The 23,668-nt window shown below is 38.5% G+C and overlaps 1 protein-coding gene across 1 annotated transcript; it reads right to left on the reverse strand.

Annotated features, from left to right (window-relative positions):
• Positions 1–5,354: 5,354 nt before the first annotated feature.
• On the reverse strand, positions 5,355–23,033 carry LOC106491161 (prostatic acid phosphatase-like). Its single transcript, XM_013950707.2, has 11 exons — positions 22,920–23,033; positions 21,535–21,630; positions 18,024–18,110; positions 17,204–17,356; positions 14,957–15,055; positions 13,207–13,302; positions 10,581–10,713; positions 9,205–9,287; positions 8,250–8,356; positions 7,625–7,770; positions 5,355–5,518 (listed from the first exon to the last, which is right to left on the reverse strand). Exons 1-11 carry the CDS (start codon positions 23,031–23,033, stop codon positions 5,355–5,357), a joined length of 1,278 nt encoding a protein of 425 aa, XP_013806161.2.
• Between the last annotated feature and the right edge of the window lie 635 nt (positions 23,034–23,668).

Raw genomic sequence — 23,668 nt, forward strand, 5'->3', positions numbered from 1 at the left:
CTAAATGATAAAACTTAGGATCTTCTGTGAATTGTCTGATTCATTCCATTTCCATCATACCCAAACCTGTCTCAGAGGCTTCTGTCAAGCTGTCTGCAACAGTGTCCTCCACAGTAGGTGTTTTACCATTTACCAGCAATTCTTTTTCTAGGGCCCAAAACCCCACTAAGCCTCAAGGGCTACTCCGTTGTGTGAATGACCCTATGTATCCATTTCCTCTGATGAAGGGGAGGAGGACCACAGATCTCTGATTGCCCTATCTCTCTGGTAAAACTGTGCCCAGTTATTTTTTCAGCACTCACTTGAACTTCTTTCTTCCTCCACTGTTATTTCCTCATCCTCCTTTTTGGTCTCTCCCGATGCGATGGTGACTATGCAGAAGATGTAAGAGAGTTATTCATACTTTATAAATGTATAATACTTTGTCCTTCTGAAAAGAAATGTAAGTTGATCATCTTCCTCTAAAATTTAAGAGTACAGGTATAAAAGTATACCTTCTTTAGAATATTTTAATGTGCATCAAGGGTCAAGAAAGGATACCATACTTTATTAACCTGTATAGTTTTTTAGATCAGTGGTTCCCAAGCTTTTGGGATCAAGGAATCCCTGTTGCCTCCAAGAATTTTTTCTGTACCTTCCTAAGCCCTTACCATGAAATTCATAACTGATGAGTTAATATAAGGTTTACTCTTTCATTGTGGCTCTGTGATGAGTGATCATGACTAATGAAGGTATGCACACCGTAGCTTGGGAATCACATTATTATAGTATTTTTATAGAACCTTCTTAGTAGCCTTCACTTTAGACATGAACTCAATTTTTTTATTAAGGTGGACAACATCCTTCAGGAGTTATACTTTCAGCCATGTTTTAAAGTACGTAGCAACTGCATTTTATAGAAAAATTTTGCTAACATCTTAAAAAAATTGAGATTTCAATCCAACACCAAGCATATGATAAATAGTTTAGGTTTCTGTGGCTTCATTCTTCCCTTTGGCACAGAAATTTTTTTAATGGTAAAAATCACTGAAGAATAGGCAATACAATACTTTACATAAATCCCTATGCATTCCAAAATAGAAGAATGCCTGCATTCATGTGCCATAGTGGTTATAACAGGATCCTGTAAGTTATCCTGTAAGTAATCTGTAAGTATGTTGTTTGCATGCATTGTGTTTGAAAGTCTCCTACCTTACTGGTCTTGCATGTTCATTCTAATCTGGGATATGAGAAGACTTCCCATTTCTACTGTGCTTTTAACAGCTATAAACTTACCATACTCTGCACCAATAACATCCTTACTCTTTTTAGGAAAAGTTGCTTCAAAATAAAAAATATGTCCATGTAAATGGACTTAAACAATTTAAATAATCTTTATGCTAAGTATATGTCAATGTTATTATAATCTTTATGCTAATTTAGTTCAATATTATTATTAAGATATGTCATTAAGTGGAATTAGCTTAAATACAATTGCCCATTTTTAGAGCATCTATCTATTTTGGAGGCTTGCTGAAGCATAGCTAGATTGGTTTTGAAATGGACTAGTTGCAAAAAACCTATTCCCTAATGTAAACAATGTTTGCTTTAGTTAAGTGCCCATGGTGGAGGGCAACCTATACACTGTGAAACAATGGGAACCATGGCAGTCAAAGCAACTGGAGATGAAAGTGCTGCCTGCACTCATGGGCCAGGCTGCTCAAATGGGGAAAGAGCTCAGGTACTGCCATTGACCAGTTTTGTAATTCAGCACTTACTTAAACTGGTTTGGATTAATTTGCAATCATTTTATTCAATTTTTTGAGCCAAAAAATGGAAAGAAAAGAAAAATATTGTTTTGGTTAAACAAAATGATACATTTCCTTTAATTTCCAAGCACTTAGGATAAAAAGCAAAAGGCTGTGTCACAGGCCCGTGTTGGATCTTTCACTTTCACCCAATTTTAGGTAGTGTGGATGGCTGGAAGCATTCATTAAAGCACTTGAAGGCTTAACTTGCTTCTGCTGGTGGCTGGGTCTGAATCTACAGCTTTGGCAAAGGAAGGATTTGAACTTATGTCTGCCACATCTTGGATGAGTGCCTTAAGCACCGAGTAAAAAGAAGGAACTCCTACTTGTATCACTCCTGTGGAACAAATCAAAATCATTCAATGAATTTGACCCATATTTGTGAATAATTTTGTGAAAATAACATCAGATTTTTCTTCTGCAACCTTACTCATTTGTTTATTTGTTTATTCATTCAATCATTTAGCTCTGTAAATAACCCAAACAGAAAAGGAGGAGGAGAAAAGAACAAAATCGTAGTCTGGCCAGGCCAGTACCACATTGCCCAGGCAGCATCAAACTCCTGTTGTTGCTCATTCCCCATCTTGCTGACATTATTTCTGCATATAATAGGAAAAACAGTGAACATCATAAAATACAGCATTTGTGACTATTCAGGTATTACATATGCCTTTGTTAATATATGGCTTGGCTGTCTATGCATTGTTTGTGAAAGAAAGGAGTGTTATTTTCATGTGATCCTGCCATTGAAACATGACATAAAAAAACCCTATAATTTTCTTTCCATTCTAAATAACTCCAAAGCTGAACTGTTATTGCTTGCTTATTTCCTTTTTAAGAGAAAAAAAAAAGAAAATTGTTTATGATTTCAAATCTGCAAAAGACTATGGGACAGATTTTTCAAATGGCGTCTGCTGGTGCAGTAGCAGAAAACCTGAAGTGCTTTACTAATATTATCCATTTGTTTACATCCCCAATATATATTCATACAACAAGATCTGGGCCTGATGTTTCAGCCTTAAGAGCACTGATGTTTATTTTTCCTTGGAGTGAGCAAGGTATACAGAAAGTATTCTTTTCTGTGTTCCTGAAGTGATAGTCTAAAGAATGAAAACCATTGTAAAGAATGTATGTGTGATGGGGGTTCTGTTGAATAGGGACAAGGGTAATAAAATAATTTGGAAACACATTTGAAATTAATTTTACTACAACAGAAATCAACCCCCCCAAGGTATGTTCACTGGGTCATGTATCAGGGAAGAAAATATGATCTGATAACGTGATGGAAAAGAGGGACCTTCTATTGGTGTTCTCTGAGTAGAAGGCTTAGCTAGGTTGCACATCCATAGCTGAAGTGAAGCGCTGGGACTGGGCTTCTGTTCCATGATCCTCCATATCAGAGGAAGCTGTGAGGCAGAAGAGAGTCTTCATGTAGTTCTGAAAAACCTTGAGAGACTGATTCAGGTGAGGAACAAGGGGAAGGACTGGGAATTGGAGGCTAAGGGAAAGCATGGGGGTCTTGCATTCTGTGTGTGAGCCTTCTCAGGTCTAGGAAACCAGCAGAAACCCCTGCCTTTGATGGGAGAAGAGAGAGACCAGCTTTACAGCTCTTGAACTTTCAGCTGCAAATATCTGGCAAACGAAACATTAGAAGCAACTCAAGCTGACATGGGTTCAGAAATAGGAGAAACAGGAACAGGTTCAGAATAGAAGAGAGGATGCCTAGAAGTTTGCTTTCTGCAGCCCAGGCTGTAAGTCTTCTTAGTATTCTAATACAGATGAAAATGGAGTATTATATTTTCATCTTTATTTGCTTTCTTTTGACAGTTTTTTTATTCCTTCTTGTTAAAGGAGGTGTGACTGATGAATTGTGTGGTTTTGAGATAAATCATTTAAAGAGCTTACACTAATTCTCCTGTGAGGGCTGTAAGACCTGGGAGTGCCTTCTGTTGATGGCTGTTATGGACATTAAGGTAACATTGGAAAAAATAAGCTTGTGGAAAGACAAAGTTCATGTTTGCATTAGGAAGAAGCTAGACCTGGCTGTCTTATGCTATGAGAAAACATTTTTTCCTTTGATTGGCTGCTGTGGTAAAAGAGGTTGCATTTTTCACTAGAGGGAATCGTTTACTTTTATCTACATTTTTCAACCTCTTTGCTGTGAAACCTAAATACAGCTGTTCTTGCTGAACTGTGTTTAACTCCTTGCTGATGTTGGAAGCAAAGGAATTGTTGCTTGGGCCCTGCTGAGAAGAGAATAGGCTTTTACAATGAGAATTCTGAAACCTGGATACTTACTGGAGGGGAAAGGGGCCTTTCTATTCTTTGGGTTCTTTTATAGCTTGTGGGGTGGCAGTTACCTGCTTCTGCTGTAGTTCTAAAAAGGAACACACAATTCCTCTTTTTTCAAAGCCCAGTGCAAGGAAAGGAGTCTAGAATATCAAAAGTTTCTGCATCTCATCAAATACTCTGGTTCCCTTCAAAATGACCTGCAGAAAACAAGGCTGTTGACAAAGCTCCTGCTGAAAAGGTAGCTTACCCGCTCTGAGAAAATAAAAAATAAAAAAGCCTGATTCTTCAAACAAAGAAATGTCCGCTCTTTCCAGAAGTTAGTTGCATCCGATATTTCAGATCCAGCCTTTGGAGTAATAACAGGAATTGTTTACGCAATAGGAATATTAGAAAACATAACTAGCGAAGGATTGCTCAGTATATTCTGCATGTTTTAACTAGCTTGTAACTCTGTGGAGTTTTTCGTTTGTGGTGTCATTGGGATCTTCTTTGTTGTTAATGTCAAGAGCAGCATGGACTGACAGACTTTTCTGAAGCACAGACTTTACTATATAAGATCAGATCAGAGTATATTATCAAGGTAGCAAAAGGAACATATTTGAAACAGTGTTTGAAACCACAGATGATTTTTCTTTCAAAATTGACACTGAGTCTTGCTGTCTTTTTGGGAAGAGGTGGAATGCCTTAACCTCCAAAAGCCTTGTCAGGTCAGCCAATTGCCAGCAAGGCCTTTATGGTAGCCAGACTGGCTGACTGTAGGCTTCTTTGAAGTCTGGAGCCACAGTATGTTTTGTCCATAACTCTCCCCTTGCTTCTGTATGAAGGTGGGATATTTGCATATGTATGTGAAAGAGAGAAAAAATAGAAAAACATCCCTTCACTAAGTAAACAACCATTACCCTCATTTTCATAGTTTCTGGGATCTGTTTGCATAAAATGTTTCATTATTTCTTGAATAAAATAAAGTAGGAGGACAGTAGAATGACTCCTTCTATGGATGTAAAACTGCTTCCCTCACCAATTCTGGAAGTTCTTATCTCATTCTTAAGAAGCGGGCAACACTCTCAGAGATATTTTCCAATTTTGCTGTAAATCAAGGCTAGAACTCTTGAAAAAAATATAACCAAAATTATGTTCTTGAACTAGTCCTGCCAAAGTCATGTTGAAATGAATAGATCTTGAAAAATTACTCTGGTTTTATATTGCACTTGGGTTTCACCATTTGGTAAAATAAAGATAGCATTCATGAAGGATAAGCCACCACTTGCTATAGTTTTAGTCTGTTGTACTGAGGAATGTTTTCTTCTGATAGAGATCGGGACGCTGTTGGTCATGCTGATGGAAGTTAATGAGAAAACTTAGATGGGCTGCAGTCACATCACAGTGTGGGAGGAATTGTTTCATAAAGTTAATCACCCTGAAGGTCTTGGAGAGAACACCTAAAGGCAAGACAAATAGAGAGAATCATTCTTAGCACATGCCCTCATTCTCAGAAAGCATGGCAAATCTATTAATTTGACCTGAACAAGCAGGTACCTGAACAAGTGGGTAGGTCAGACTAGGACGAAAGAGTTGACAAATTTGATTCCATTGAGGCTGAAGTATGAAAATCCTGTTGAAATGGTGAGCAGAGCCACCATGAAACTGTCCTGAGCAGCCAAAAGAGTGCAAAGAAATATTCTCTCTCCTTCCCAAGGATGCTGAGTTGTCATCCCTTCCTGTGTCCCACACTGTAGTCATCATTATCTGGAGGAACTTGGCTCTGATTTATACTGCACTCCTACTCCTACTGTTTTGTGTGACCTGCAGAAGCAAAACTTTCCTAATCCCATGTTTTTCCCTATACTGGGGCTGTAAGTAATGTCCATGACCCTTCAGTTAAGCATCTGGTGGAACAACTCTGTTTCAGAAAGGGTGTCTTCATGTAGAATAGCTATGTAAGGTAAATATTTGAGCTTAGCTCCTTGATTTTGTTCCAGAAAAATCATGTTTATGGGCTTCTAGTCATCAAATACTCTGATGCATGCATAATCATTCAAAGTATTGACATATGCATTAACAAAGGACAATATTTGAGATGGTTTTTGACAAAGCCGGAACCTGTTGAAATCAGTGATGTTGCGGTTGTGTATACTAGGTGTGAATGTGACCTGTAAACTCTTTGCAGTTCCTCTATAGCTTTGTTTAGCTTCCTGCTGTTAAGAGATCAATTGATCCAGTCTATATGCATTAACTCAGAATTGGTAACATTTTTCATTACTGTTCACTGTGATTTAGCGCAGTACAATCCAGCTGACAGCCTGCTGCACTGTGCAGGCTGTGGGGCAGTGTGCCCAGACTCCCGCCTTTTCTTGGGTGCCATTCATGTGCACAGCAGAGAATTTAAACCTTCTGCCTGCAGGAAGAGTTATGAGCCCCAAAACTGGGATCTGGCCCCTACAGTTACTGAGATGGAACCATTCTCACCCAGCATAAAATAGGGGAAACTGTCAAATTTTGATATGACGATACGGCAAATTTTTTAATTGGAGAGTCTGTTGTGGTATAATCTCTTACATGATCCATACGCTTTTTGTGCACTCAGTATTACTAGTGAAAGCAGTCATGTAGTGATGCTAGACTTGATGTAAGAGGCTTGACTCCATCTGACTTTTACTTTAGCAAAATTTGAGAATCAAAGCAATATGTAGCCCTTGGGCTGAACCTGAAGGCCAAACAATTGGGTCTTCATTAATGGCAAATTTTGATTATAAGGTTGAGTATTTTTTATGTTTATTTACTTGGTTAGTTATATGGTTTGCTCTGTGACGGAGGAGATCTAATATCCTGGAGGCCTGTTTGTTCTTCATCTTCCTGAAGGAATATAGTGCTAAATACAAGAAAAACAGTATAAATCTCTGCCTTCCTATTCCCGCCTTCCGCAAATATATATATCATCAATGGTCAAATGGAAAATTAGAAATCCTTATTTGGAAATGTAAACATCCTACTGGAGAATGTATTAGTGTTACCAATGTGCAGTGTTACCAAATGTATACATTCGATATTCTGGGAAGTGCCAGTCTGGTATACTATTAATATTAGTCTGATTTGATCTCTGAATGTTCCCTAAAATCAAGGGAATGAATAATATTGTTCATCAGCTTGGACAAATACTCTACAGTTAGAGAAGATAAGGTGGATTAACATAATTCCATCCATTGGGATCTGCTTCCTCAGTAACTGAAGGTTCTTTTAGACTGTGCTAAAAAAATAAAAAATAAAAAAGGAGTATCCTGAAGTGTAATCAGCCATGTAAGCCTTGATTCCATTTCACCAGAAACTTTGGCTGGAATAGATAAAAGTATCAGTGGAGTAAAATTTATGGTTATGGATATAATTCAGTCTTATCGGATCTGGATTTCTTTTCATTTCAGATCAGACCCTTCTGAAAAAGATGGTTACTTCAGATGATCCCTTGGCAGGAGAAGGTGTAATCCTGACTTTACTTTTGAGTACATGTGCTCAAAGCATTTAACTTACCTCTTTTTATGTCTTAATCCTACATTCTCTTGTCCAATGGTGTACTAGGACTGGTGAGACCAACTGAGTAAATCTCTCTAGTGGACAGCGAAATTTGCAGCCAGGGAGGGTGAGTGGGTGAGGATCTCTCAAAGAATTATTCCGATAGTACATTTCTATGGTGTATTGCCTGATTCAAAATATGCAAAGGTAAAAAAAACAGTTAGGCATGCAGAACCACACAGAACACGCTTTTGTGTTGCAGTCAATGTGCTTAGGGATGAAGCTTATTTGCCTTGCTATTAATAATACCATGAGTCCACTGAAAAGATCTTTTTAACCAATAGATGGTCAGTACCAATTTGCATGTAATTTGTCATCTTGGTAGAAAGTTAAGGAGTTAAATAGATAAACAGGATGGAGTAAAACCTCTCATAACTGTAATGAAGCAGTATACAGAGGGATTTCGAACTGTGGTGCTGTGATTCTGCTACTTTCAGTAAGCACTAAATTGACTCCAATTGTAATAATTAAAATCAGTCTATACTCTTTTTCTGTGTAGTGAACCTTGTGTATCCAGTTTAATTAGTCTGGGGTATCAGTAAATTGCTTTTTAGAAAAAGTACATGCTTTTCACACTTTTCAATACAGCTTTTTCCAGATACTTGCCCATTTTTTTCCTGATAAAGTTCAAAAAAATGACAGGCACTGTAAGGAGGCAGTTTCCCATTGAAGACATTGAGTGCCATTTGTAAAGCAACAATAGTGGCTGCATGCTGTAAATACAAGAAACCTTTCCGTTAAAGGCATATTGAAAATGACTTCATATAGCTATTACTTAATGTGTTCAGCACATTATTTGTACACATAACATTATTTGTGTGACTTCATTAACACTTACCCTCTGCTGTCTGCAGTATTGACCAAATACTGTCCTGAAATGATGAATGTATAAAGTATATATATGTGTAAAAATTTAAGAAGCCGTAGGCATGTGCAGTTCTTATCAAAGTCAGTAGGAGCTGTGAAAACTTCTTTTAATAAGAGCCTGTGGTTTTGCATGTTAAGTAAAAAGCATTCGAGATCAGATCAGAAAACTCATCGGCTGATATCACATCTGACAGGTCATGATCTAACTGCGATCAGAAATAGGAGCTTTTTACTAAAAGCAATCCAGAAATTTCCTTTTCCGGTGAGAGGGTTTGCACATTCTAAACAAAAGCAGAGTCACCATTTAGAAACTGCCTTCATAACATCTTCCAAATAACTAGATCTATCTCAATTTTTTTTCTTTATCATCTGAAAGATGCAGGAAGCAGGAGGTTTGTTTCTAAATCATCTGTGTGATACAAGTTCGATAAAACCAGAGGCTTGGTGTTTGAGATCTCAACTCAATCAAAACAGTATTACAACGAAATAAACCACAACATCAGGTGAAAAATGGAATGCCACATGTTTCAAAGTATTATCTGTTCATTAAAGAAATGAAAATAATCCACTGATATGTAAGATTACCAAAACCAAATGCTTGTGCCTGTGTTTCATGCAGGAAATGTAGTTTCATGTCTTTCACTGCATTTAATAATTGCAAAAAGGTAACATAAAAACAAGAGAAAGGACTCACCGCAGAATACATAATCATCTTTTGCTGGTTTGAAGGCTTTCTAGCATCTGTCATGTGTTTTAGAATATTTTTTAAAAGAATACCTGAAAGAAAATTGGGGATCAATGACAATGACTGAAAGAGATGCTTGTGTTTACTTTTGTATCATTTGTTACCATCTTAACACAAGGTAATCTTTAAACACACCAGATTTACTAAATTCAGTTTATAGCTAATTTGTGTGTAGTGCCCTAGTAAGACTGATACTATCTTTTATATGAACAGTAGGCCTGATTCTGATTCCCTATAACGTATCTTGGAATTCCTAATAGTCTAAAGGGTGTTAAACAATGCCTTCACAACTGCTTTGTGCCACCAGGACTATGCAAGAGAGTAATGAATATTGCCCTCTTTCTGGTGTAACTCCATTGATTTTCTGATTTCCAGAGATACAGAAAGAAAAAATTCTTTGAACTATGTGCCTTCATAAATCATATGGTTGCCTGTATTTTGTTAAAGTCAACTGTTGAAAAATTGTAAGACAAACTGTATGAATTTAATCAGTGTCACTGCTAATATCTTAACATAAAGTTGGAATATTCCATGAAGAAAAATCCTAAGATGAGGACTGCACTGCTAGCAGAATTAAACACGCTTCAATTACTTCTTTAATTCAATTATGTCTTCAATTACTGGCAGAATTTTTTAACAACAATTAACAGTGAAGCAAGAATGGAGGTTTGAACTTAGCACTTAGTTTTGTATGTCTTGGAGCTCCAAAAAAAGGAAACAAATTAATCAGGGCTTATTTGTGATTTGTCCTAGTGGCTTATAGAACCTGATTAAACACAGCCATATAAAATAAAATTAGGCCAAAAGGAAGACAGAGAATGAGTGAAGGAAGAATTAGTGATTAAAAGGGTATAAACTATTTTTTAAATTCCTGAATTTCAGCTACTATCTGCTGAGTGGAATAAATCTTAGAAGCACTTTAATACTCTCATTTTAGTACTCCCAGCAATGGAATATGAAACTCTTAGGCAACAATGTTACCATGCTACAGTTTATTACAATTAATATTTTGTAAGTTAAACATGGTGGCTTACATTAAATTCAGACTTTATTCAGTCCAGTGAGAATTTGCATATTACTTCAGGATTTCTTACACACTATGATCAAAATTATACCTCCTTTATAATGTTGAATTAGGATATTCATGAGTCATCACCACCTCTCTTACCATTGACCAAAATCTTTCAGTGCTGATCATCAATATCCATGTCATGACATCTTTTATAGTTCTACTATGGAATCAGTGGCAATGTTCATTATACATCCTTCATTTTCTGCTCTCCCATTGTATTCTTGATTTTAAATGGTGTAAAAATTCAGCTTACCTCCCTGTAAACGTGATTTTTGTATTTGTTTGTGAAAGCCAAATTCCGCCTGTAATAACAATTCTGAGAGCTTTATCAGCTTGGTCCTGACACCATGAGTAGCCCACACAGGTAAAGTGTAATTGTTAATATCCTACAGTGAAGAAAGAAAATATGGTGATTTTCTTACTGATTCCTACTGCTGGCTGTTGTTTATTTTGACACATAGTGCTTGTCAGAACAAATTCTGAATTTTTCATTCAAATAAAAGTTTCTCTTCATTTTATAATAAAATAATGACTATTTTTCATTACACATTTCATGTGTAATTCTCATAGCATTACATTGCTTAAAATAAATTTGAAGAGCAGTGTTCAACAGAAGAGGAAACAAAATACTAAAAACTATTATGCAAAAAGGTGACTATGCCTACTGTCAGTTGCAAATGTCTTCTGACTCTTTCTTCTTCAGCCATCTACTAGACTATATCCTAAAATCTTTACTTAAAGAAATCCTATATAAACATCAGGTTTTTAAGGGTCAGCAGCTTTGAGAAATGAGGAAGATAAGATCCACGGATCAAGGAGGAATGTGCGTAGCTGCAATTTGAATGTAGGGGAGTATATGCATAGGGGTTAGACATATAGATGGAACTCATATTTACACCAGCTTTATCGGATTCTGACTCAGTCCTCAGACAAAAGTGGAACGGATTCGTTTTTCTTTAGGGAAGCAGCCTAGGATATGTTAACGGTTACAACTATGCAAAGGAAAGAAAGACATGCCCAACACTGCTTCTTTGCACTGCGCTGAATTCCTGTTTAAACAAAACCCTTATTTTTCCTCTAGTTCAGTGTAACCTGTTTGACAGTGCACCATTGGACTGAGCGCACTAGTGAGAGCATTCTCATAACAATGAGTGCTAAAGAGAAGGCCAACTACTTAATGACAGGGTTTGTTTAAATAAGTGAAACAATAGAACATGTCAGGTTAAACCAGCTCAGGTCACAATGTATTACTTTTAACAAATCTGATTTGTATCTTGAGAAAAGAACTGGCTACTTGCATGCTATTTAAGACAGTGCTGTGGGCCAGCGAGCACCTCAGTCTCCAAGTTATCTGAAAGTCAGGTGGCACTTAGCCAATAATAGCTAATACAGAGAGATGAACCCTTCTGTAGCTTCATGTTTGAAACAACTGCATAGGAAGGCTCTTCTCGTATGCTTGTAAGGGTAAGAGCGTTTTTTTTTGTGGCAGATATCCTAACTGATACCTCCAGAGTCTCCACTGAGTAATAGGAAAGACCAAGGCTCATCAAATCCAGCACTAGAGGAAACAACCCAGCTAACTGGTTTTGTTTTCCAGCATTTAGATAGCTCTCTGATGGCAGCTGACAATTCTGTACACATCTCTGGTGAGATGGATTTTTCTCTCAGAATGGTATAACATTTGCAGTAAAAACCTGTAGTCTTGAGCTGTTCTGCATTTGGACAGTACGGAAGGGTGACCTCACTGAAATGGTAGTGAGGTGCCCCAACATGTTAACATTTCATTAAACTTAAGACCCTGGCTAACATTCCATTCAAGACTGGATTGACCAAAGTTGGACCTTTGCAGAAACTGCAGGACAGAAGGTAAGCTTATTACTATCACACCCAAGTATTATATGTTGCTTGTGAAATCCACCTTAAAACTGCCTCATTTTTTTTAGGGGATTTATTGTCCATATATTGTCAATATTGAGTTTACAAATAAGTATGTTGTCAGGTGGTTGTAGAAAGTGCTGCCTGCAACAACATGAAAAGCATTTTTAACATGAGACCCTGCAATTGCAATTTTGACTTGCTTCAGTTGAGGTAAATTTGGACTTTAAAGTGACCTGAAGTGGGGCTTGTTGCCAAATTAAGGGCTTTTAGGATATTTACATATCCCAGTCAGAGTTACCAGACTTTTCATCAAGGAATGAGTAAGGCCTCTGATAACCTAATTCAGCACTGTAGGACGGAGACCCATGAAAGTTAAGCATCACAGTACCTCGTTGTTGTAAAATCCATGTTTCTCTGGGATATGCCCAGTCTGTGTGCTTAGAATAGCCTCCCGACCTTGTGCAAACATCCTTTTACGTCATTCCAGAGGATTCTTAATTCCTGAAAATCCTGTGTCTACTATGTCCAAATGCAAATAATGACTTTCCTTGCTTATGCAACTTGAGCATAAATTTTTTGTGGAAGGATGCTTATGTTTCTTTGCCAACAACATATTTTACTCCTCTATATCTCTGTGATGGGGTTTGGAAGAGTAACAAGACAAGTTTACCCAATTTGCTTTCCCCTAAGTTTCTATATGCAGTCACTGACAGGATGCTGGATTTAGCAGGCCATGGTTTGCTCTTCTTGTAGTGATGGATTGCCTACAGCAGGCTCACAAAGTCACGGTGTGTGTACAGGATTTTCAGCTGCAAGTTTGATGGTGAGTAAGAATTTGTGGAGGGGAAGCTGAAAACCGTCTGTGGTTCACAAAAAGAATAGGAATCACAGACTTAATCCTCTTTGGATGTCTTACAAACCATGGAAATAAGAGGTAAAACTGATTTTGAGAAAATGTAAGTATTTCTATTGGCCTCAGGAATTTTCTTTATACTATTTACCTCATATTGTAAAGTGTCGGAGAGCTTCTGAATTCTTTCAGTGTTCAGCTTTTTCAATGGGTATCCAGCATGAGAGGCTAAAAACTTGAGAAATGGCTGGAAGACAAAAAAAAAAACTTGTACATTGGACACAGGGCCTTTTTATGTCATTCCTGCGCAATGCCATAGTGGGACATAGCATTTTTTAGAAAAAGGAGAGTCTTTGCACTTATGTTACTAAGCAATGAACTTTTGCCTGGTGGTATTCACGGGTGGCCAGTCAGTGCCTGTTCAAGTGGATCCTCTTTCTTCCCTCATGCTCTGTTCTCATAACAATCCGGCAGACACCAAATGAATGCTTGCACAAAAGCTCTTAAAGAGCTTTTGAAAACTTGCTTTTATCCTGGTTTCTAGCCCTAATTGCCATCCTGCCTCTTCAGCTATGAAGGTACATGTCCTCATTCGTGGTCATACCTCCAGGCATTTTGCACTCTGGTACATGTTTCTCATAGGCTTGTCCCTTCCCAAAACAGCCTAGCTGACCTTTTCCCTGTGTCTGTCCTGTTCTTGAGTTGCCAAGTGCATGGCTTCACCACTCATGGCGGATTCAGTCCTACAGAACATCACGAATTTAGTAATCTAGATTCCTAATATCACATAACCCTTCATGGGGAAATTATGATATTGGACAGGATGCCTCCATCAAGAAAGCTTAAAGATGCTGTTTTACACCTGATATATGCCACTAGCTTTTCTTTTTAGAGAGATCAAGGTTTTCTTTTGTGCTGATAAGAGAATTTGGCCTATTCCATCTAGAGAAGGATGGTGATCTGAGTTCAGATTCAAAGTATAGGGGAACTGTGTGGTGGGAATATTCAGGATGGAGTAGAGTAGAAGGGATCCATATAATATGAGGAAATCTGGCAGAAAGCCAAAAAGTGCTTAAAAGGACAGTGATAAACAGAATCAGTCTGATGTTGGTACTGAGCAGAAGAGAGGCACTACATAAACTGGGTAAAAACAGAAATTGTGACTAGCTTGAATGTAATACCCAGATGCAGAGCCAGTGATAGATGGCAGAGATGAGTAAGTTCTTAAAGATGGTAGAAGGACAGGTGAGTTTGATAGTGCCATTTGAATAAACCCGAGAAGAAGAAAATTGCAGTAGACTACACAAGGGATTATGTAGTCACGGCAAAGGGCTTGGTGGTGGAGAGAGAAAGGAAGGGATATACTATGGAGGAAAGGAGGAAACATATGTGAGCACCTGAGTGAAGACTTTGGATATGAAACATGAACAAGTGCTTGAAGAATGCACTGAGGCTATTAGAGAAAATCTAGGGAACTGAGCCATAAGAGTTTTGTGGGAGAAGAGGAATCTGAACTAGCAGAGAGTAATGTAGAGAGAGGTATCAGAGAAGGAGCTGCTAACATAAAACTAAACAGAGAGAGAGGGACTGGAGTGGGACACTGATTTAGTCTGAGTTTTTGTTTTGTAAATGTCTGCTCTTCTAGAAGGTAGGTGGAGTGGTTTTTACGAGGTAGTCAATAATTTATCTTTTCTATGACTGCAATTTTCAGCTGATAGGGATAGCCCAGTCCAGCTGGCTCTATAATGTTGTAACTGTTTTTTTTTTTGGTATGTTGCCTACACCCGCTATGAAGATTAGAGATTTAGAAGGACAATATTGACTGCCATTTTGGTGATCTATAATGTTGCCAGGAGTGGTACATTTTAATTATAAGATTTCCATAATTGAAAATAATTTACCCTGTATGGCTTGAGCTGCCTTTGGAAATCCCGTGTTGCAAAGGTTTCTTTCAGAAGCTCGTTGTATTCTGGGCAATGTGGGAAAGGTAAGTATAGCAACTGAAATGAGAATTGCAAAACATTAGTTAGGCAAGGCACTTGTTCTGCAATTTAATACATCATTGTGGGGTTGTAGTTCTGATTGACTGCACTCATTAGGACAAGCTGAAGAATAATATGGGGGTGTCATCTTCAAGGATGTTCACTTTTGGGACCATAAGAGCCATACTGATGACCAGCTACAAAAGAATCTTTAAATGTTCAGAGGGGTAATAGCTGCAGTAGTTCAACAGATTCATTCACACAAGATGAAATTCATCCCTGGACAGAAGACTAACACAAGCCCTCACATACTACTTTGTACTTGGCTTCCTCAGGGATGATTTCACTAATTGTGTTCAGTCTTTAAACACACTGTCAACTTTTTGCAGCAAATTGCCATGCAACAGCTGGACTGCAATAGGAGACTTTGTGCATACTCAGCTGTAGTAAGTGGACTTAACCACGGCTCCAATTAGTCCAGCTGCATCATAGAAACTTGTTAAGTTTCTAAAACTCAATTTTGTCTTCCATTCGAGACATTTGAAAACCTTATTTCAGGTAAGATTTTCCATAGGTTAAAGGTTACATGAGTGGAATGATTTAAGAATTTGTAAATTCATTTATTGAAATAAACTGAGTTTATTCTTGTTTGAACTTTTTTGTATTAAATTTTGAACATAAGTTCAAACAAAATTTGAAACGGAGATTTTCTTAGTGTTTTTCTCTAATGTGCTTTTTGTTCCTTTTCCACTAATAAAGCTCTATCTATATAGCCCCACAGTTAAAAGAATAGCTTTAAAAAGAACTTGAGAGTCTGGAAAGGATAATTAGCTGCAAAAGCTTCACAGCAGTTCCTCAGTCTTTTTAGAAAGATAATCTATCTGTTTGAGAAGGTAGGTAGCTATTCCTGAATTCTAACCATAGGTTCATGAACAGGCATGACTTTACCAATATTTGATGGACGCTTGTTTTAGTTGAAAAGATACTTGTGGTCTCAAAATTATGTACTTCTGATAAAGGTAAATAGAGTTACAGTACAAATAATGGAAAAAGGTAGGAAAAACACATATGTGTTTATGGCTTTATGATCTGTTTGAATAAATTTACCTGCTCCCCTAGATGTGAAGAAGGTACAGTAGCTGCTTGCTGAATTTGATAGTGGTGTTGATACCAGTCAGGTATTCTTGACTGTTTTCTTGGGTACCACCATCTGTGACACTATCAGAAGCAGCTCCTGACTCTATGCCAGACTGTGTGCATGCACAGGAAGACGTGTATCTCCGTATCCTCCTTCATGCTCTCATCACTCCCAGGTGAGAACTATTGCTCCGTGTCCCTGCTTAATCTGTTACGCTACTGCAGACTGTGTAAATTAGACTTGTAAGCTCACACAATCTATCTCACATCACATATGCTGTCCTCCTCTCTCAAACTTGGACTTACACTGTACCCTGATCTTCCTAGCTTTTTACCATAGCTTTTCCACAAATTGGGAACTACTGCACCACTCATCTGCCCAGCTTTCCCCTTTAGGACAGCTATATGCCACCTGCAGAGCTGGTATCCACACAAGTCCTTACAGCTCCAAGGTGGGGAGTAGAAGAAGGGAGATAAATAAATACATTGCCCTGTGAACTCATGCTCTTAAAACTCTGAGTCCTCTTTCCTTTCCCCTTTTATTTTTTCCACTAACCCACAAAGTGCATGAAGAATAATCCTGTGGCTCAATTCTCATTGTATTGAGAATCACAAAATGATTCTCTTGCCTTTTCTGTTGGCCAGGGACTAAAAAAAGCTGAGGCACTAGTGAGAATAGTTATACTTCCTTTTCTCACATGGAGAAAGTCATTTTTGTGATAACACCATGTATAGGATTAATCTGTTACTACCTCTACGGTGTATTACTCATACATCATAGGTTAATTCTTTTTTCTGACCTTGAGACTTTTTTTTCTTCTATTTTCAATAACTCCAGGTCTCTGGAGTTAGTAAGTCTGTTCATTTGGAAACTCCTGACAATATTTCTACTCAGCTTATTAGTCTTTTCTGCATAATGCTTGCATCTTAATGTACTTTTCATCACCTTCATCCTGCTCCTTCATCTCATATATCTTAGATATTCTACTAATGACTAAGAATAAGCAAATGCTCCTAGTTTGTACTCACATTATCATGTGACAGTGGCACCGTGTGAACTGGAATTGGCTGCCAAAGGATTTTTGGGTTCCAGATTTGGCTCTGTGTCAGTGGGTACAGCCCAGCAAGACTTGCCTGAGCGCTCATAAGTGTTTGATCACAATCAGTGCTTTGAATGTAAATCTGAAGCAAGAAAAGAAAACAAGTTATTCATGGTCGTAGCTGGCAGCATATCCCTCCTGTTAGTTTTTGCTCTTGGTGGGAAAGAAAAGGACTGGTACTGTGCTGGGGGAACTGGCATTAAAATGGAGTAAAGAAGGTAAGATGGTAAAGAAGAACCCTGAGATAGAAAGGGGAGTGAGAAAGAGAATTAGAGTGAAACTGTCACAGGACCTTGGAATACAAATTTGTTGTGCAAGGGAGTTGCAACATGGCAGCAGTTCCTTTGGAAATCCTATTGTAAAACATCAGACTAACTCCCTTTCATCACCACTTTGTTTGGGACAACATGGATGCACTGGGCAGCTTGACCCTAAATGAAAGCGAGGCTGCATCCACTCTGGAGGTGGATGTACAGAATTAGAGATATCCAAGATAGATACTCTGACCTACAACAGTGAGGGAGCTGAACTTGATATACAGCATCATACACAGATCCCTGTACATGCTTTTCAGTTAAACCATCAGCCTGAATAAAAGTGGAGCCACAACTTCAGGGATACTTTGAAACCACACTGAGTTCAGTAGGTATTAAGTGAACTCAGAGTATACCAGATTCAGACCCTCAGGCTTCCAGAAAGTCCCATTAACATCCATGAAAAACATCTTCCCTTCCAGATCCAATACTTGCCTCACACTGCTTGTATGCAATACTCAGGAAATGAGAGTATCTTCTCCGCGTGTACTGCCCAAGCTCATACTGTTTCTGTATGCCGAGCTGTGGAAATAACAGAATAGTGTAAGGAGCTCAGGATGTGTACTGTGTATCTAGTCCTAGAAAATGAGATCATCTTTCATATTATTTCGGTAAAGACCTTAAAATATTTCCTTTTTAAGGTGAAGGAGGAAAGAAGGCAGGAGGAAAATGCAGTAAAGTGGCTGTGTTTACAGTGTTGGAACTTCAGCTTTAGTATTTTCCAGCTTTCACCGTGAAACATGAACACTGAGTGAACATAGTCTCATTAATACTAATTTCTTTAGCCACTGGAGAAAAAGGAGAGAAAGGATGTTCAGATTCAGACTACCTTGCATGCAGACTGAGATCATTATCAGTTTTTGAAATTCACATCTTAATGAACAAGCAAACACAGCCCCCTCCATTTCTGGCTGTTGTGTAGTTAGATGCAACTTCCTGTAAATGGGGTTAATAAGGAAATAGCATATCTGTAGTGATTCTAGGGCATTCATCATAGGCAAAGGATTGAATGTTTCACCTGGAGTGCCCAAATACTGTTGAATGAATTCAAAGGAAGTTAAAGGTGCTGTGCACTTGATTAGTGAAGTGTGGCAGTTTAACTTATTTAAAAAGAGCCTATCAAGCTGGAGGGCAATATTGATATTAAAATAAATGAATATAAATTAATCATGAGCACCTTTGGACTGGAAATTGGAAGGACCATCATGGGTGAAGTTCAGGAACAACCTTCCAGTGAAAGTACTGGAAGCAAGAATCCCTGACTAGTTTGAGGACAGAGCTTGTTACATGTATGAACCCAGATTGTATGATGTGGTTTTCTGCCATGGCAGGAGACTGGACTTGATTGCTTAACAGGTCCCTTCTATTCCTGCATTTTAAGAATTGTTGTATTAAAATCTGCTTATTCATTCTGTCAAATGCTATCGGCACAGTAGGTTTTATCATAAATGTTATCTGGAGATTCAGTGACCATAGGGCTCAGTGGGCCATGAGACAGCATGGGATGCAGTTTTGCATTTTGCTCTGCTAAAATCTGTGTAGGTGCTTATCCAAGCTAATAAGCCTGGCTGAGGGACAGGATGACAGGCATAGCGATGTCCCAACTACACTGTCTAGTTTCTGCTTTGTTGCTGGCTCACAGCTAATTAACTGGGAGAACAGAGCAACCACCTGTCCATGAAGACATGCCCAGGATATGGCTCCCATGGAATATCACCAAGTGGTTCCTTATGAAGGCCACAGCTTTAACTTATTTTTCAGGAAGACACAAAATCTTGAATAGAAGACCTTGAGTGAAAGGAAGTCCTCCTTGCCTTCAGGTATTTTCTTCCAGTGGTTAATTATTATCTTCAGTCTGCAACATTTGCTTCTTAGATCTTGTCTGAATGTCCCCAGCTTTTAGCCACTAGATTTTGTTACACTTTTGGTATGATACATTATCTACCATCACAAATCTTACCCCCAATAAGATAGTAATTGACAAAACAGAATCCATTCACTTAATCTTCTGTGTTAAACTAAATAGATGATAGTTCTCTACTCTCACAGCAAAATGGTTTTTTTAACCTCAAGTGATTTTTGTAGCTCTTTACTGAACATTTTCCAACTTCTCAGCATCATTTTCTAAACACAAGACATGAGATTGCATGCATTGTCCTTGTAACGGTCTCAGTAATGTTATATGTTGCGATCTTCTTACTTGTACCTGGTGTTTCCTGGCCTAAATTGCAATATATTTGACTCTGCTCATGTAATCACTGCTTGCATTGGGATCTCAAAAGCAGTGATTATCCATTGTTTCCCAAAGTCCTTTCTTGAGTCATAGGATTACAGGATAAGTCAGGTTAAAAACGACCTTAGGAGGTTTCTAGTCCAACCTCCTGCCCAAAGCAGAGTCAGCTATGAAGTCAGACTGGGTTACTCAGAACTTTATCCAGAGTCACTACTTTCTGAACATGGCCCCCAGTATATAAATGTGATCACCTCTTTTAATTGCTAGAGTTGTGTGTCCAGAGTTTCCTAGGGTATACACTTGGCCTAGGCTTCTGCCCTAACTTGTTTACTTTGTGTATTGTTAAATCCTGATGCCTGGGTCTTGGAGCCTTCCAGAACCTGTGTGGCCTGGAGCAAGCCAGCATGTAGTGCTGCACTCTCATAGTGCGTGTGTGTAATGATTGAGTCATAGGTGAGTTAAGGCAGAGGTAACTGGTCTTAACCATCTTTCAGACATTCATTGTTTCTTCCTACCTGATAATGAGCTTTGCTGCACAGATATTACTCCTCTGTTTGTTTGAGGGAGGTGGCGTGAGTGGAAACAGGCCTGACATTGCATCAGAGATTAATATGGCCTCCTAAGCATGGAGTGGAGGAGGACCCCCTGTGCAGCTTGTTCTATTCTCATTACAGTGGAGAGGTGGCAAATGATTAGTTCTCCCAGGAGAAATACATGTACGTTGTGCTAGACATAAGGTGTGTGAGCAAACTTACTCTACAGCAGCCTACAAGAGAAACATGCACCTCACAGTCTGTCTATGCATGCAAGATAGCCATGTGTCTGGCACTTCCAGACTCCCAGCACATCTAAGCTACTTCAGTGAGGCTGCCTGATCTCTAAAGTCCTGGACAAATGACTAATGTTTTCTTCCATCCACACAACACATCTGGGTGGGGAAAAGGAAGAAGACACAAACACAGTGGGTAGTGCTTATGAGAGTGAAGCATGGGTAGGGTTAAAACCTTTTAGTTTCCTCATGTTTCCTTGGTACCTGGAGTACAGGAGCTCACCCTCTGCTCCATTCACAAGAGGAAATACAATTACGCAAAAACAAACTGGGTTTCAGTTAACCCAAAAATTAACTCAGGAAAGACTGTTTCTGCAATTAGGCTCTGCAGTTGTCATCTTAGCTGCTGTTAGTTACTACCTTCAGCGGATACGCAGTTCTGCCCTAGTTCCACCAATACCTGCACTAAAACAGCTGATCTTTAAATCAGCTCTCCCTAGCATAGCATGAGAGAAGTTTCTGCTAGCAGTACTGATCTCAGCTATGAAGTTCATGAGCTAGGAAGCACTCCTGCTCAGTGGAGATGGAGAGTGGTCTGCGAGCACTTCCACTGCTTTGTGCTACTGAGGGCTAAAGCTAAGTGCTTGGTGTCAGGTGAACTGTGATGGTCACTGGTGCCTGGCTCTTCCCAGAAGACAGTAATCTGCCTGCAATCAAACAGCTCAGTGTATGCTGCTTTTGGTCTTGAACAGGACCACTCATTTAAAACCAGTGACTGCTCACAGCTGTAGCTTCCTAGCAAGTTCTTTGGCCTATGAGGGAGCTGTATGTGGCAACCTAATATGGGCTTTCTCCAAACTAAAACAAAGTTCCAACAAACAAATGTCAATAGACACCAGCTTGTTCCAATATTTAACTATATTGGCCCAGGGAAGCAAACAGACCTTGGTAAGTTGTCCATATCCTTGCTGCCTTGCAACTTCTTTATGCTTGTCAGTTGGAAAAAACTCCTGTGGAGTATCATCACCATGGCGAAACACCTGATAAAAAAGATGGAATTGCTTTCATGTTACTGTGCTTTATATAGTGGTTATAATTAGTGTGGTCCCAGGGAAAATGCATCAACAGTGAGTACTGTATCTGACAGGTGCAAAATATATTCATGACGTTCTTGGGTCTAGATAGCTACAATACATATTTGCCTGATTTATTTAGACAACTGTTACAGCTTTTTTTCTCTTCATTTGAAAGCAGTTAGTTCACAGAAACTTTTGCAAGTTATATATATGCTACACAACATTTTATAGATTTTAGAGAGGTCAGAAAACTTTGAGAGGTATAGACCACAAAATGAATTAGACAGAAAACCAATAGAAATATATACATAATTTTTCAGAAATACTGGAATGTCAATATTTTGGTAGGACTATCTAGGAATCCAGAAGGAAGAAAATCAGACTATTGCTCTAAATACAGTTCCCGTGGCTGTCTGCTGCTAATCACTCTTTCTTGGCAGAAATTATCCTTAAAAAGCCTTGTGTTGGCAGGCACCAGAGGTGCTGAAAGTGTCATCTAATATCTAAATACACGCTAGACTGTTATTATGAAAACATTGAACCTGCCTTGAAATTTCACTTCAGACAAAAGATACATATATAAAGATAAATTAAGATTTTTCATTTATTCAGTGAATTCTCACGTTGTCCAGCATAATTCCTGTAGATGTGTGTCATGTCATCTTAAAATTTTACCACCAGCTTTTTTATTCCTTTGTCAAAATAAGGGTAAATAAAATTAACAACTGCAGCGCAAAAACATACATATGATTTACATGCATGTGTGCAATACTCAGAACAGACCAAATTCAGGCCTCCTACAAACACAGATACCTTATAATCATTGCAAATAGCATTAGTTTACAGCATTGGTTCTATGTCATTTATTCAATGCAATTTATACCAGTTTGGGTTTCACATAATAACCACTGATTTGCTTTTTTATCCACTGTTTTCTTCCATGGCACAGAGGAATTTTGCAGACAGTTAAAATCAGTTATGGAATCCTATTTTACAATATAAGAAGAATCCTGTTGGATTCCTCTCTTATTGTTGTAAAAAAGGCAGTCTTTATCAATCCAGAAAGTTACTTCCATCCAGGATTGCAAAAAGGAGAGAAAATCACAAAATCTTACTTAAAATTTGGGACTCTTTTCACAGAATACAATAGTGGATTTTGAATATACAGCGAACACCTCAATATTCACAGTGTACCCCCTGTCCCCCACTGTAGACTACAAGAAGAGCATGAAGTCCATGAACTATCTACTTACTAATGACACAAACTTCAGTTTTCTTTTTGCAGTGGTTTGGTGAAGAAAAATGCAGAAAAGGCAGAACATGAAACATAGACTCCAAATTCCACACACCAGCTGTCTTGCTCTCATCCTGATGGTAGCTTTCACCTATTTTGCACACCGAAGTCCGTGGCTGGATGTGGTGATACAGTAAATACGTGGCTAAGAGGGGAGGAGTTGGCTGTGCTCAGTCCAAAAGTGGGCTGTGATCTCTTCTCCTCCTCCCTTTTTTCCCCTCTTGGGGTAAAGCCAAGTACATATTCTCTGGAAATTCATGAACTGAACAGTGTATTTTGCATTTGTGCTCTGTTTCCGTGCCCCATGTATACAAGAGGTGGAATCTCTGAGCCCTCTAATTCCTGCCCCAGGCACTTGCAGGGCAGCTCAAAATAAAGAATTAGAAGTTGTCTTCTGTTATTTAAGCTAGGATTTTGTCAGTCAGCCTTCTCAGAAGTGGGAGCACTGCAAAATATGCTCTATGTTGCTGTATGCAAAAGAGCTAATAAATCGCCCTCATTCTTAATGCTCACACAGTTTTCTTTGAACACTTTTTAAAAAAAGTGAGAAGGAGCAGCACTGACAGTTGTTCTTCTATAAAGGACCTCTGATGTTTTTCCTAGATTTGGCTCTGGTCTTTAGAAGGGATAGGCAGCATGAGGTTTGGTTGTATAGGAACAGGGATAAGCCTAAATTCACTGCAAAAAATAAAGATATATCTATGAACT

The sequence above is a fragment of the Apteryx mantelli genome, chromosome 2 (assembly GCF_036417845.1).
Source record: "Apteryx mantelli isolate bAptMan1 chromosome 2, bAptMan1.hap1, whole genome shotgun sequence".
NCBI classification, from domain to species: domain Eukaryota; kingdom Metazoa; phylum Chordata; class Aves; order Apterygiformes; family Apterygidae; genus Apteryx; species Apteryx mantelli.

Bases quoted from the DNA above. Each gene is read 5' to 3' on its own strand.
- LOC106491161 (XM_013950707.2), bottom strand. From the start codon at position 23,033: ATGAGAGCAAGACAGCTGGTGTGTGGAATTTGGAGTCTATGTTTCATG. The intron at 17,357-18,023 runs GCAAGTATTGGA...TTCTTGCTTCAG, and splicing joins TTGCATACAAGCAGTGTGAG to ATTTACATTCAAAGCACTGA. The intron at 8,357-9,204 runs GTGAGTCCTTTC...TTGTATTTACAG, and splicing joins AGATGATTATGTATTCTGCG to CATGCAGCCACTATTGTTGC.